General features: G+C 35.1%; 2 protein-coding genes across 2 annotated transcripts; both read left to right on the top strand.

The window, feature by feature from the left end:
* The first annotated feature begins 2270 nt into the window (after positions 1–2270).
* LOC130725758 (uncharacterized) lies at positions 2271–3584 on the top strand. Its single transcript, XM_057576955.1, has one exon. It carries the CDS (start codon positions 2271–2273, stop codon positions 3582–3584), a length of 1314 nt encoding a protein of 437 aa, XP_057432938.1.
* A 7759-nt stretch (positions 3585–11343) lies between these two features.
* Positions 11344–15349, top strand: LOC130724553 (nodulin-26-like). The gene is made up of 4 exons (XM_057575816.1): positions 11344–11774; positions 11999–12223; positions 14399–14658; positions 14802–15349. The coding sequence occupies exons 1-4, from the start codon at positions 11655–11657 to the stop codon at positions 15007–15009; spliced, it is 813 nt and encodes a 270-aa protein (XP_057431799.1). The 5' UTR covers positions 11344–11654; the 3' UTR covers positions 15010–15349.
* Positions 15350–16095: the final 746 nt, after the last annotated feature.

The following is a 16095-nucleotide window of genomic DNA, read 5'->3' as shown; positions in this document are numbered from 1 at the left end:
TTTGTTGTTTCCCAGATCCAAAAATTTACACTTTCTTGCTGAAATTTCTCAGATCCATAAATATCAAGTTTTGGTTTCAGTTGTGGTGAGTGGGTATGCACATGGGGTACTGCAATGGCAAAGATTTGTTGGGTTTGAAGATTCTTGGCCCCATTCTTCTGCCTTTCATCTTTGATTTGCTGGGTTTGAATTTTTTTGGTGATTTTGAACTAAGGCCCTCCTCGATTACTCCCTTTTAAGCAACGACCTCCCTCCATCTACCCCTTTTCTTGCCCATTGGAAACGCCACCGGCACCCGCTGGGGCTCCGCCGCCGCACCCTTCCACCGCGTCTCTTCTTCATCCCCCTGTTCTGTTCTTTCTGCAACTCTTCTTCCTGGTTGCATGAATTGATTTTAAGAGTTAATTAGGGATTTAAGAGTTAATTTAGTTAATTAAGGATTTAAGAGTTTTTTGCAGTGTTTACATTTTAATAAAATGATTTTATTTTATTTTAATTTTTTATTGTATATGTGGAATTTATAAATAGCCATTTCTAAAACTCATCTCTCCTATTCAGGTTCCACGTCATTTAAAAAAAAATCCACATCAGCCAAAAACTAACGTTTTTGGACGGAAATCAGCTGAGGGACCAAAACTGCTAACGGAGATTAACGTCGGGGTACCATTATGCTATTTTTAAACGTGGGAGACTATTTTTACACATTTTTGAAACGTGGGGGACCAAAAGTGCTAATAAGCCAAACTAAAAAATCAGAAATATAAGTATGACATCATCTACCTACTAATTATAGTATGAGAGAGAAAACATATGAAGAAAGACATAGAATAAAGCGTGACACTTGTTAGAGTTACCACTTTTTGATTTTAAAAATAATATATAATATAGAATTTGACGAAACATAATGTTAATTTTTTCCCATTACAAAAAGTAATTATAAATTGATCTTATCACATAAAAATATTGATAACATCTGTCACCTATGAATTCATCTTATCACTTATGAATCGACCATATCAGTGACGGATCCAGACTTTAATTTTTGTGGGGGCAACATATACACATAATTTATACAAATATAATATATTACTATTAAAATTTAAGCACTCACCATTATTGTTCTTTACAAGTATTTCATATTTTAGAAACATTACAATTTTTTTACTAACAACATAGGCCCCGTTTGGAAAAACAGCTTAATTAAGCGCTTATGGTCATAAGCGCTTATTCATAATCTATTTTAAAAAATTTATTGAAATAAATTAAAAATAAGCTGTATATAAGCATAAGCTATTTTTCATAAGCTATCCTGAGTAGCTTATGAAAATAAGCTGAAAATAGCTTATGTCAGGCCATAAGCTGTTTGCATAAGTCCTCCCAAACACTGGCATAAGAGCTTATGCTGTCAGATAAGCTCAAATAAGTTCTTCCAAACTGGGCCATAGAATATTAAGTGCTATGGAATTCTAAATGCATTAATAACAAAATTATTTTTAAAATATGGTTTTGATACAATGTAAACACCGTAAATTTGTAGAAGTTGAATTTTGTTTTAGCTTCAGGGGCATTTAAAATCAATCTACAAAGTTATGGGGGCATTTATCACATTGTGGGGTAATTAAAACCTTAATATTATCACAATATACCAGTATGTCACTATTAAAAATTGAAAATCAATTGACCCCATAAGCCCTCAAGTGAATTCGTCCCTGCATGTGGATCTATTAATAACATCTATCTATTTCAAAAAAAAAAAAAATAACATCTATCATTTTCAATTATAAAAAATAATATGTTAACATGTTATAAAAATTATATAATATAAATATTATTAAGAATATAAAAATATTCTTTTTAATCTTTTAGAAAACAAATTTTAAAATATTTTTTACTTTGAATTTTCCTTTGAAATTATTTTCTTTATATTTATTTTAAAGTTTTTTTGGATGAAATAATTTCTTTTGTATGGTATAAATTAATTTTTTTAGGGGTGAACTCAATGCATTCTACTCTATATATATATATAATATATAATATATATATTATATAATATTATAATATAATATAATATAATATAATATAATATAATATAATATAATATAATATAATATAATATAATATAATATAATATAATATTATAATATATAATTATATTATATTATATTATGCGCCTTGTAAAAATACTATAAAAACTGAATGGTTATTCATATTTATCAAACAAAATTAGCGAATATAATAAAATTCGTTATAGCTTGCATTAGCTCTCAACCATGGCTAAACGGAACAAATCTTTTGCCTTCATTCTTATCATTATGGCATTCTCTTGGTGGTTGAGCTTCCTACATGGGATGGCACGACCGTTGAAAATTTCAGTGTTAGATGAAAACGCTAATAGAGAAATGAAGAACGTCTTTCTATTATCCCCATATAAGATAGTTAGGAACTCATATGTAAATGACATTAGCACTCATGGAGAAGGATGTGAGCCAGATCCTGGTTCCCCAAATTCGAGGGCTCTTGGTGAAGGACGTGAGCCAGATCCCGGTTCCCCGAATATGAGGGCTCTTGGTGAAGGGCGTGAGCCAGATCCTGGCTCCCCGAATCCGAAGACGCTTGGTGAAGGACGTGAGCCAGATCCCGGTTCCTCGAATCCGAAGGCTCTTGGTGAAGGACGTGAGCCAGATCCCGGTTCCCCGAATCCGAAGGCTCTTGGTGAAGGTCGTGAGCCAGACCCCGGTTCCCCAAATCCTATGGCTCTCGGTGAAGGACGTGAGCCAAATCCTGGTTCCCCGAATCCGAAGACTCTTGCTGAAGGACGTGAGCCAGATCCTGGTTCCCCGAATATGAAGGCTCTTGGTGAAGGACGTGAGCCAGATCCAGGTTCCCCGAATCCGAAGGCTCTTGGTGAAGGACGTGAGCCAGATCCTGGTTCCCCGAATTTGAAGGCTCTTGGTGAAGGCCGTGAGCCAGATCCTGGTTCCCCAAATTCGAAGGCTCTAAGTGAAGGTCGTGAGCCAGATCCTGGTTCCCCGAATCCGAAGGCTCTTGGTGAAGGACGTGAGCCAGACCCCGGTTCCCCTAATCCTATGGCTCTTGGTGAAGGACGTGAGCCAGATCCTGGTTCCCTGAATCCACAGGCTCTTGGTGAGGGACGTGAGCCAAATCCTGGTTCCCCGAATCCGCAGGCTCTTGGTGAGGGACGTGAGCTAGATCCTGGTTCTCTGCATTCGAAGGCTCTAAGTGAAGGACGTGAGCCAGATCCCGGTTCCCCGAATCCGAAGGCTCTTGTTGAAGGACGTGAGCCAGATCCCGGTTCCCCAAATCCTATGGCTCTCGGTGAAGGACGTGAGCCATATCCTGGTTCCCCGAATCCGAAGGCTCTTGCTGAAGGACGTGAGCCAGATCCTGGTTCCCCGAATATGAAGGCTCTTGGTGAAGGACGTGAGCCAGATCCAGGTTCCCCGAATCCGAAGGCTCTTGGTGAAGGATGTGAGCCAGATCCTGGTTCCCCTAATTCGAAGGCTCTAAGTGAAGGACGTGGGCCAGATCCTCCTCACATAGACCATGTTCAACTTAACAATTAGACCTTCATGTGGAAGATGATTAACTTTTGTATTTTTATTATTTAATATGAAATAATTAAATTATAATTACTTGCTCCATAGTCATTGTCATGTACTTTCCCTCTTTTAATTGTTTCGTTAGCAAATATATCTCGTATCATGGACGCTATAGAATTAGATTATAACAAAATTTAAATTTTAAAACTATTTTTTTATAAACCAAAGAGATACATTAAAAAGGAAGTACTAGAGGTATCCCAACCTTTAATATATAGAGGAAGAGGAAATAAAAAAAGGCTGAGAAGGAAAAGAAAATTAGGTTAGTAATGATCAAAATAACCCAACAAGGCACATTTCAGAACCTCTCTTAGCTTTTCTACTTAATTCACCTATGCTCTGCTAACGATGCTTGCTAGCGTCAAAGTACATCCCCAACCTCCGTAGAGAAATCATCAAGAGATTTAGTTGATGCTATCTTTAGAATTAATTGAAGAAATTTTGTAAAGTTAGTTGATCTTATATCTTTAGATAATGAGAATTCATTTTTCAGAATTGTATTATCAGATAACATAACAAATAAATGAGATAAGGATAAAGAAGAGAACACCACAAAGTTTATCACTTACTATTTACACTCAACACATGGATGGTCTAGGGTCTCTCTCTAATATACAATTTTTCTTTTTCGGAGGTTGCACCGCTTCTGAGAAAATCCCCCCTCCCGACTCTTTTCATTGACTTTGATGTAATAACCTCAATGCCTATTTTAGTTTGTCTTCTAAAAGAACTTCGTTTAAGGAAAAAGGTTTTCCAATGTCCTCTATATATGTCACCCTTTTTAAATTTTGAAAAGTTATCTCTTTAAAATTTTAGCCTTAATTTACTTTAAATTCTATTCAGGTCCCATGCTGCTTCCTCCGTAGTGCCCTTGTCTCTGTGTTCGAAATCCAACGTCTAGAGCGGGGAGGAATGCCAGCTGGTTCCTATGGCTGAGAGTGATGTTGGAATGAAAAAAAGTATTGAGAATAGCCCATATACAAAATTAAACTTCTTCCTATATCAATGTTTCTATTTTTTTTATTTCACTTTTAGAGTTAGAAGTTTGGTTACTGGCCAGGTTCCTATCTTGTTCTTTTGTGATGGTAGCACAATTTCATTGCGGAACAAGGGAGCCCAAGCTTAGATCATGCATGGACCAAAAGAGAAAGTTAAGCTTCCCGAGTCTCTATTGCATTAATTGCTGCCGGACCACCACCACTTTGCCTGAAAATAATGGTGGTGTGGTGTGAAGATTTTGCCGGCCAGATTTATGCCATAGCAAATTGATTTTAGCCGCCACCATGCACCACTTTGCTTGAAAATAATGATGGTGTGGTCAGTAATGTGAACTAGATTTTGCCAGATTTATGCCATAGTAAATTGATTTTAGAGTTCTAATATATATAATTAACACATTTGAGACAAAGTAGATTAAATAATTTTAAAAACATTTAATTGGTTGAACCTAGCTATGAGAGGGTCCGGGTAATATTTGGTTGGGTGGTGTGCCATACGCAAATAAAAAACTTTGTGTGTATTAGGGTACCTTAGGCTAGACCCTAAACTTTAAGTTAGATTTTTTTACTGTTCATTTGAAGTTACAACCCGTATGTGAATATGATAAGATAATAAGATATGATAAGATAAGGTAATTTATTTATAATATAATTTGATGCGCTAGTAAGATATGATAAACCAATATAATCCTGTCTTTATCTTATTCTATCAATCACCTATAAAACTTATCTTAAAGAATGAGATGAATTAGAACTTATCTTGACAGGATATGATTAGTAACTTATCTTCATTTTCCATCCTCATGTCAAATTAAAATTATTTCAATATCTATAATTTTTATAATTTATAATATAATTAACTAACAACTTCAAATTTAATATATATATATATATATATTAATTCTATTATCAATCAATTGCTTGTTGATACTGTTAAGTTAAAATTATTCAATTACTCATGTAATTTTAATTAAAAATAGACTAATTTTTTTACATTAGAAAGATAATTTGCACCAGACAGGAATCGATCCCTGGAAATAATGATGAAAATATTAATTTTATTCTCATAAAAATAATTTTTTTTCTTTATCACTTGCTATACACAATTAATGTTATTTCGTTAATTATTTTTTTTGCTTCATCTGAAAACTGACAAAACTACTAGAACTAGTTAACAAACAAAGAGTCCTTAAGGACTAGAGTTTCAACATCTGAAGGAGGGTTTTCCAAGAAGCAAACGTCCACCAAAGCTGATCGAACTCCTATCTTGGGGAGGGAATCTGTCGGCGTATTGCATTCTCGACGTACTACCTGCAAGCTCAAGCTCCAATTCCTGGTCTTGAAGCTGCGGATGACATTCAGGATAGGCAGAGAAAACGACAGCTCTCTTCATCCGCCATCACCTGCAGCAGCTCCCCACAGTCCACCTCTACCATGACTTGACGATAGCCCAGATCCCACACCAGCTCCAGGCCTAACAACAGCGCAGTAGCTTCTGTAATTAACGCATTCCCCCCACTTCGGTGAGCATAAAAACCGCCCAACCATATACCTTGATCATCCCGAATCAATCCACCCGCCCCCATACATCGATCCTGCTCCCAAAAAATCTCATCCATGTTCAGCTTAACAACTCCTTGCTTCGGCGGTTGCCACCTGGAGCTCAGCCAAGACCCATGATCCCCTGCTACCCCATCTGAAAAAGTAATGAACTCATCGTGCTCATGACATATCCTACGACAAGCTTCATCAACCAACCAAGGTGAATCCTCGAAAACCATGTTATTCCTCCACTTCCACACTCCCCACACCCCAGCCAAGAACCTCACGCTATTCCTGCTCCGAGCTTGGCTGCGGATCCAACTGCCATGATCACCCACCCCAAAATTAGTCCATGCCAAGGCCCCAAGCCGTAGCCAAATTTCCTGGGAATGAGGACAATCTCTGAGACAGTGTAAGATATCCTCCTCCGGGGCTGAGCAACGAGGACAAGATGGAGCCACGAAAATTAAACCAATTATCACATCACAAATTGGTGGATACTAATTGGATATAATATAAAACTTTTTTACATATTAAATTCATTAAAAAATCACTAAATTTCTATATAAAGAAATAGTTACAATGTTCTTTGCCTGCCACTTAGATATTAGATTATAGAAAAAAATAATTTACCTAATACCTAACTTCTTGTAAGTCTTCTATCCATGATTGATGGGTAAACTCTTTCCAGGGACTCGCACTAACCAACTAGTCAAGGATCATTCTACAAATTGATTAGAGCGAATTGAACACGTCAAATACATTAACTAGAATAAATTCTTTTAAAAATAATTTTTTGAAAGTGATTGCCAACATGCGTTTAAAAGAGTCACCGAAAAATAGTATTAAATGCATGTGAATGTAGAGAGTATATAGTATGGAAAGAGAATTGTTATTCAGTCCCCACACTTATTCAGACTCTGACAAATTTGTAAAACTCAAAAAAACCCTTTATAAATTTTTTTCGCTCGCACTTTAAAAGTGCGATAGTCACACACTTTCAAAGTGATCGCACTTTTAAAGTGCGAGCGCAACACATATATTTCTTTTTTTTCCTGTTTAATTTCCGGAAGGAATTTTGGACTGTCACTTTAAGGTAATAGGATCATTCTAAACTCAAATATGCAGTTAAAATCTCCAAATTCCTACATCTTCTAGTAGTCTCATGATTTTTAAAAATCATCTAATATTAGTTATGTACAAATTTGCAGTAAAATGCACTTAAAGTGCGTATACTTCGCACGTTAACAGTGCGTGAACTACGCACTTCTAAAGTGTGTTTATTTGCAGGAAAAAAAAAACGACAGAAACAAGTTCCTAAAGTTGGATATTTTCAAAAACGACAAAAGATGGAGGTTGTGGTGGTGGTGGTGGTGGCAGTGGCGGTGGTGGCAACAGTGGTGGCGGTGGGTGGCGGTGGGTGGTTTTGGGTGGTGGGGTGGAAGAAAGAGGAAAGAGGTTAGGAGAGAGGAGAGAGAAAGAATGTGAAGAGAGAGAATTTTTTTTTTTTTTCATTAAAGACATTTAGAACTTTTCATACATTAATGAGGGGGTCTGAATAACAATTCCTTTGAAAATGGAGGTAAGTGAAAGAAAATGTCAATGTAGGATTAAATGCTTTGTGACTCCTAAATGAGCCAGGCGTTGAAATTAATGTTGGTGCGTGCAGTCATATAGTGGGAGGTTGGAAAAACTTGCATGCGCATTGCTCTTCACCATTGCTTTGAACAAATTATGTTCTACTCCATAGATTTAGGGGAAAATTAGACAATGATCGATGATGAAAAGGCACTATTATGTTTTTCTACGTTTAAAGATTTTGTATTCCCCAATCATGATTTAGTCGATGACTTTAAAGGCTTAATGCCTTAATTATAGCTTAATCCAATATCTAGCTCCCACAAAGCACGGTTATACTCCAAAAAAACAATTGGTTTCTTTTAACTACAATTCGGTTGTACAATTTTCCAAAAAACAAAATATATTCTAAACTACTCCATCCTTCCCCCTCAAGTATATTAATTTAAGGTTTTGACACATGTATTAAAGAATAACATTGCTACAGTGCACGACATTACACATGCATGACCCGCACACCAATTAAAATCAACCAATCAGCTGGACACAAATGTAGATGAAGAAAGACAACAATTGATTTGTAAAACAAGAACTCACTGATTACGCGCTGTCGTCTGCATTTGGTCGTGCCAAACATCATTTTCTATTAAAGAATATGATCAGCGTTTTTTATTTTATCAAAATTACTACAAAACTGCATAATATACAATTTATTTCACTTAATTTTGACTCTTTTATTTTTCTATCATCATTATGATTAATATTAAGGTAATGGTAAAATTGATAAAACATAACTAATGTTCTCTTTAAATTATAAAAGTTACATATAAATAAAAAAACTAAAATAAAAAAATCAAAATTGAAACCGATATAAAAGAACATAATGAGTAATTGATAGTAAACCAATATTTTACGAGTGAATGGTCCAATTATTCACTAAAAGTGTTGGATATTGACAATTTCGTCATTAGAAAATTATTGTCCATCTTTAATTGTGTAAAATTTCGCTTAAGTTTTAATAACATTATACACAATCAAGGACTAGATAGGGTATTTCACTGTTTATAAGTCCAGCCATAACACTTGTAGGTACCACAAATTTACTAGAAATTGCAAGCAGTTGGAAAAAAAAATGGAGTAATTTATATGTTTCTTAAAATGGTATATCATTTTTAGTCAGCTCTAAAAAGTAAGTCCACAAATACTTTCTTCAAAAGTAGTATTTTTATTGAACGGAAATGAAACTTTAACTTCACCTAAACTTTATTGAACATGTTAAAGTCATTTATAGACATGCATACTTTTATCTTAATAAAAATTATATAATTCACGTTAAATATAATTATTTAGTACCGTAAAACAAACATGATGTTAATTAGTCAAAAATGTTTCCTATATTGACATGGTTGAGTCAAAAAAGATGACTCTTGGAGTCACGTACTTCTCTTAATTTATTTGTGACTGCACTGATCTCACTTTTCCGTCAGGCCAACGTAGGTAGGTGCTTAGTTATAACTTAATTTTAGGATTTAAAAGATGGGCAATGTTAAAAATTGATTCACACATTAACCATTATTTAATTTAATTTATTTACACAATAAGCTTAGTACGGTTTTAAACCTCTATTAATAAACCCCTTGCCAAACTGATTTTGTTAATTTTTCTACAAAAGTTTCTTGCGGATTGTCCTGTAATTTTGTTTTTCAATATTTTTTAGTGTAGGAAAATTTGTTAGGAAATTCACAAGTAAAACTTGAAAGTAAATCTGCAGGATAATTTGGAGCAAAATCTTTGGAGAACTGTATGTCTTTCGTATGTCCCTTCCTTCTGGGATCCAGTATCAAGACCGTTTTATTTAAAGTAAAATACAAGTATTATTTAAGGTGTGTCAAAATAATATTTCACCTCATTCTTGTTTAAAATATACATTATACCCCTTCTCATTTCAACTTTTGCAAGAGAATATCAAACTTTGTAACAAAATCTAATAATAAAGACATAATTACTGGTTAATTTTATAAAGGAATATATTATGTTGCAAAAATCAACCGTTCATATAAATCTGTCTATTTTTACGATGAATTATATTTCTATCTCTTAAATCCGTCTTATTAAATATATTAATGACGATTTTTGGAGATAGAAAAAATTGGTTGCAAAAATAGGGGAAACTTAAACTAGTGATGACATTTGCGACAAAAATCATCTCTTTATAAAATTTGTCACTAATTTTGTGTTCATTACTTCATCATCTATTAATTTTGTGACAGATTCTAATATTTCATTGCAAAATTTAAAAGGTGCGGAATATATGTATATTTCATACAAAGAATGCAGTGAAATCTCTTTTATTTATTCACATTATCTTATTTACCTTCTATCATGAACCATCCGTGTCATACTTGTTTTCAATTTTTGATTTGCAAATCCTGAACCTTTCCTCTATTTACCGTGCCAACTTCAATTCACATGTTCAAACAGACAGAAGGAGAAGGTACATGACCCCCCCCAAAAATATCCAGTCTATAATTAATGTATAGTGCTATTCGCGGGGTTACTTTCTGCATGTTCGGTGGGTGGTGGTTCAAGCTTTCAATGCCTCTCGATCACTCTCAGTCTCAGTCTCTCAGATAATAACTCACAAGCTACAAACATCACAGCTTCAATTCGATCCGTCGACGTACTTTTTTCTTCTGTTTGTAATTCAGTCTTGTTACCCGACATGAGTGTGGTGAATGTTAAATGTAAATCCTTAAAATGCGACTGCTAAGGATCGATAATACTGTAAATCTGACCTGTTACTAGTTTATTCACCTAACTAGAAGAGTGAGATAGCAACAGAAAATCAGTAGTAGTAGCAGTTCCAATGTTATAATACTTTACACTTTAATTTGTTTAATTTGGTACGCAGTAGACTTGTAGCTAGTTTTTTTTATGAGCCAATTTATTGCATTTAAACCAGTAAAAGGGGTGTTAAGTGCTATCCCAAACACAATAGAAGAGAAAAAATAGAGATTCAGAATTGCATCTGAATTTGGAACAGTCAAATGCAAAGGAAAAGTGCAGCAAAAGGACTTAAAACAAAGGAATTACAGGTCAGAAGCAAAAACCAAGAGCTTATTTCAAATCCCCTACTACCACATATCCCAGCCAGACTAAATCATGCCACGTAGTAGACTTGTGGTGCGTGAAGAAGTGAGAAATTAATTAGTATTGTTCTATGTGAGAGAACTGATACAGAAAATCAAGAGAATTAAATAAGTTTAATTGACTCTTTTAGTTTTTTAATTGGAGAGAAAAAACAGCAATTGGATGTGGTCCGTGTTGTTAAGGAAATCGTAATTGTTCCTCCAACAAATGACTTTTTTTCTTTGTGTTTTCACCTTTATAGAGTGATATAACTTATTTATCACTAGACTAACACCAAAGTGCTTCAGAAAATTAAATATTAATTTTGTTTGAAAAATATATAAATAATTATTAAATGAGTAACATATGAACTTTCCTACTGTAACCAAAAAAGAGTAACATATTTTGAAATTTGAACTAACTTTTTATGAAATACTTTTCCAAACAATTAAGCAACGGTTCATTATGTGATTTTTCATGTGACCATGCTCCAACAATTGGTAGTAAAAAAGTAACAAACACATTAAATGCGCGCAGTTTGGTTGCTCTATGTCATCTTCTTTAATTAATTTCATATGATCTGTGGAAATTTTGAACAAGTCCAACCTCTGAATATCTTTATGTCCCCTGACCCTTCCTTTTTTTGGACTTTTAGGTGCCCATAAATTGAAGTTGCTCTCTCGGTTCTTCATCATTTGTTCTCTCCCAGACAAAGCCTTTCAAAGCAGGGTATTCTTCTCAGTTCTCAGTACGTACTCCATTTCTTAGCTTATTCTCTGTGTCGGTGATGGCTCAGAACACAGCAAGCAATGGAAACCATGATGTGGTTTTAAATGTTAAAGCTGATACTGATGCCTCCAAAAAGTGTGATGGCATCAAAGAAGACTGTGTCCCACTGTTTCAGAAGGTGCCTCAAACAAAACTCATCAAAATGCTCTGTTTTCACTGTTTATTCCCAACTCCCAACGCACATGCATGAACATTTGATAAAAATGATTTGTTATCTCTTATAAATTATTTTTTTTTTGTTTTATTTAGAATCTCTGAAGTGTGTAGTCTCTTTTTAAATCAATTTAATTATTGGTTATATGGAGCTTGAAAATTTGATTTGATTTTTGAATATGTGCGTAGTTGGTAGCAGAGGTGGTGGGGACATACTTCTTGATATTTGCAGGGTGTGCTGCTATTGTAGTGAACCTTGGCCATGATAAGGTGGTAACACTTCCTGGAATTGCAATTGTTTGGGGACTCGTGGTTATGGTGTTGGTTTACACCCTTGGTCACATCTCCGGTTGTCATCTGAACCCAGCTGTTACCATTGCTCATGCTACCACCAAAAGATTTCCCCTCAAGCAGGTGAATCAAAGTCAAATTTAGTTTACCCTTTTTTTCACTTTCACTTTTGATATTCTAAATTCTAAAATATGAGCTAGTATATAGATGCTCTAGATTGTCGGCGGTGGTTAGAAAAAATCCTCTGTTAGTTAGTGATGTAATGTTGATACAACGGACAACAAAGGAAGTATTGTAAATTAGCACTCTAACACTCAAACTAGTATGTTGATATTTAAAGAAAAGGCTTATTAGCACTTTTGGTCCCCTAGGTTTCTAAATTGTGCAAACAAGGTCCCTCAACTTTAAATATAGCATTTCGCTACCTCCACGTTAGACTCCGTTAGCACTTTTGGTCCCTCACCAGTTTTCCGTCCAAAAACTCACGGTTCTAAGGGTAAATAGGTAATTATGCAAACAAAATTAATTAAAATATTAAAAAAAATTAAAAACCTAGAAAATGCCCCGCTCTTCATCTTCCTCATCACCTTGCCCAGAAAACCCAGGAAAAAAAAAATAAAACTTCCTCTCCTAAACATCTTTATCTTCTGCAACTTTTTCCTAGAAAATCAATTAAAACTCAAAAAATCAATCAAAGAAGAATACCCACCATCTCTCCCTTTTCTCTTCCCTATCCCCTCAAACTCTCATCAATCAATGGCTTCATTTGTGGCGAGAGTAGAGATATAAAAATGGCAGAAGAAAAATTAGAGTTCAGCGACAAGCAGGAAGTTGAAATCGCCAAATGGTTCCTCCTCAACTCTCCCCTAATTAAATCCAATACATTTTCCTCTCTTTCCCATGAATCTGAACCAATTATTTTTTGCAATTCAATGTTTCTGCAAATGTGAAATTCATTCTCAACAACAAATTATGTTATGTTCTGCAATTCAATTATATCTTCGCACCACCGAAAGCAGCGCTCCTCCGTCCCGAATCGCACGGCCAAAGCCACCATCGTGTAAACTGTGTCGTCGTCGAGCCCCAAGCTACGATGTCCATTCTCTTCCTCTCGATCTTGTCATTCTCCACTCTTGATGCCACTACCACTTCATCTCTCCACACTTATGCTCGAATCTGGGACCAGATGTGGGTTGGAAGAGGCTGAGGGACGAGATCGACGGATTCGACGGTTGTGGGTTCAGAGGAAGGGATTTGACGGTGGTATTGGTTCAGAGAGGAGAATCGGTGTTTTTGAGAAGGGGATTTGAAGGGGTTGGGATGGCAGAAGAAGAAAAAGAGAGAGATAGAAAAATGATGACGATGAGAAGATGATGATTGAAGAAGATGATGTTTTTTTTAACGTGAAGAAGATGAGATGATATTGTAATCCTTTTTTTTTGTTACAAATGATATTGTATTCTGTTTTTTTTTTCCTTCTCCAGAAAACCATATTCTGTTTTTTAAATTTCTTTAAATATTTTAGGATTTTTTATTTTTTTTTAATTAATTTTATCAATTTAAATTATGTTAAAACATCCACATCAGCAAAAACGTTAGTTTTTGGACGGAAAACTGGTGAGGGACCAAAAGTACTAACAGAGTATAATGTGGAGGTAGCGAACTGCTATATTTAAAGTTGAGGGACCTTGTTTGCACAATTTAGAAACTTGGGGGACCAAAAGTGCTAATAAGCCTAAAGAAAATCTAAAAAGTTATAGAAGAATAATAAATTGGTAACATGATTAAGATGTTTAATTATGTGTGAATCATAAAATTTGTGTTTATAAACACTGTGAGAGTCGTATTTGAGACATTGTGTCTTCACGAAGTCTTTACAGAGTAACTTTCAAGATGATTACTACCCTCAAGCAGCCTTACAATTGTATTATAAAAGTGTTGACTTTGTTATGCTTATCTGACTGTTACTGTTGGACGAGATAAAATTTTCTTAATAATTCCAGTGGCCAACATAGATCCACTTAATTGTGACCTTCAAACCCTCTCGCCGCAACACGATATTAGGCTTAGTAATCTTTATGCTGAACGAAACAACTCTGGTTTTTTGTTGAGTTCCTAATATACAGGAGAACGTGCTTCAATTATTTGTAGCATAGGCTTATCATTTCCCTTTTGGTACCTCGTCATTTGTTTATTTGTCTTTTTCTTTGTCTTTTCTCTATAGGTTATTAGGCGTATTATATGCATATCTAATCTTAAATAGTCGAATTTGTTTCATTTAAATCATATTGGTTGCAGGTACCAACTTATATACTAGCTCAGTTAGTTGGAGCCACACTTGCAAGTGGAACTCTTAGGCTCATATTCAATGGCAAGGAAAACCATTTTCCTGGAACACTAGCTTCTGGTTCTGACCTTCAAGCTTTTGTGGTTGAATTCATAACCACTTTCTATCTCATGTTTGTAATTTCTGGAGTTGCCACGGACAACAGAGCTATTGGTGAATTGGCAGGGCTTGCAATTGGGTCTACCATCCTGCTAAATGTCATGATTGCCGGGTACTACTTTAAAACCTAGTAATAATTGAACACACGTACCATTTTATTGCTGACTTTTAATAAATCAAGAATATTACACTATCCGAATAAAATTAACATTTAAATTATACTACCCCTAGTAATTATCATTAAATTTGACTCAGGCCAATCACTGGAGCATCAATGAATCCTGCAAGAAGTTTAGGACCTGCTATCGTACACAACGAATACAAAGGAATATGGGTATTTATGGTGGCACCAGTTCTAGGTGCAGTGACGGGTACATGGGTGTATAACTGCATCAGGTACACCAACAAGTCTGTGCGTGAGATCACTCAGAGTGCCTCTTTCCTACGGGGAGGAGCAAAGTAGTTTCACAGCTAGCTAGTGACTGCAAGGATGCTCTGTTAAAGATCAACACGTGTCAGGGTTGAAGTATTAGAAAGAATGAACTTTTTAATTAGAATGACAAATAACGTTGTCATAGCTAGCTTTTGAGAAAATGAAAAAGCATGGTTGTTTTTCTCACCAGTGTGAATCAATTAATTATCAATTACATCAAAAGTTGTAGTTGCAAATTTGGATTTTCCACCTTATTAGTTAACTCGCGGTATCAACTTCTCATGGTAAAGAAAGACGGTTTTTTTATAACATGAGAGTGTAATGGTGTATTCATATTGGGACTTTTATGAATGAAGATTATAATTATATACTCTAAATTAAATTACATCAACGATGAATAGATAATGAGAGTATATATGAAGAGAACAGACCCTTTTCGAAGCTCCAGTTCTCTAATATATATCTTTATTCTTTTTTTTGTACATTGGAAAGATAAATTGCACTCGCCAGGAATCGATTCATCCACCTCCTCCTACCCAACCCATATGTCGCACAGCTCCTACCACTTGAGCTATTTTTATTCTAAATCTAACAGCATATTTATATCCTAACCTTTTTCATAATCCCTTATTCCCTACAAATTAAAGGCTATTTTTCTGCAATTTTTCTCATAATTTATTCTCTCCCAGACATGGAAATCTAAGGTGTTTCCAAACATACAATAAAAGTATAGGGGTCCCCATTTATATTCCCTCAATTTAAATCTCTCTCTCTCTCTCTCGGGCTCTTCATAAAAAAATTAAGCAGTTGATTTTATATAACCCGATCTACGAAAATTTGGAACTTGAACAATGGGCTTGCATGCTTCTCAATCACGACCGTGCATTCACTTTTTCTCCATGTGGTGTGCTTGGGCAAACCAAGATCAGCTGACTCTCCATCCCCCCTTTGGGGTCTCCTCCCCATGGAGGGGTTTCTCTACCTCTAGGAAGATCTTTTCCTCTATTAGTACATAGTTAATTTTCTCTACACATTAGGTGAGCTTAGGTGATTTTGATACCTAAATAAGTGGATTTCTTCAAATGAAAATATAAGAAATTATCTTATTTTCTATTT

The sequence above is a fragment of the Lotus japonicus genome, chromosome 6 (assembly GCF_012489685.1).
Source record: "Lotus japonicus ecotype B-129 chromosome 6, LjGifu_v1.2".
NCBI lineage: Eukaryota > Viridiplantae > Streptophyta > Magnoliopsida > Fabales > Fabaceae > Lotus > Lotus japonicus.
The sequence above is the reverse complement of the archived record's forward strand: the minus strand, read 5'-3'. Positions and strand labels throughout refer to the sequence as shown.

Bases quoted from the DNA above. Each gene is read 5' to 3' on its own strand.
- LOC130724553 (XM_057575816.1), top strand. From the start codon at position 11,655: ATGGCTCAGAACACAGCAAGCAATGGAAACCATGATGTGGTTTTAAAT. The intron at 12,224-14,398 runs GTGAATCAAAGT...TATTGGTTGCAG, and splicing joins AAAGATTTCCCCTCAAGCAG to GTACCAACTTATATACTAGC. The intron at 14,659-14,801 runs GTACTACTTTAA...AATTTGACTCAG, and splicing joins CTAAATGTCATGATTGCCGG to GCCAATCACTGGAGCATCAA.
- LOC130725758 (XM_057576955.1), top strand. From the start codon at position 2,271: ATGGCTAAACGGAACAAATCTTTTGCCTTCATTCTTATCATTATGGCA.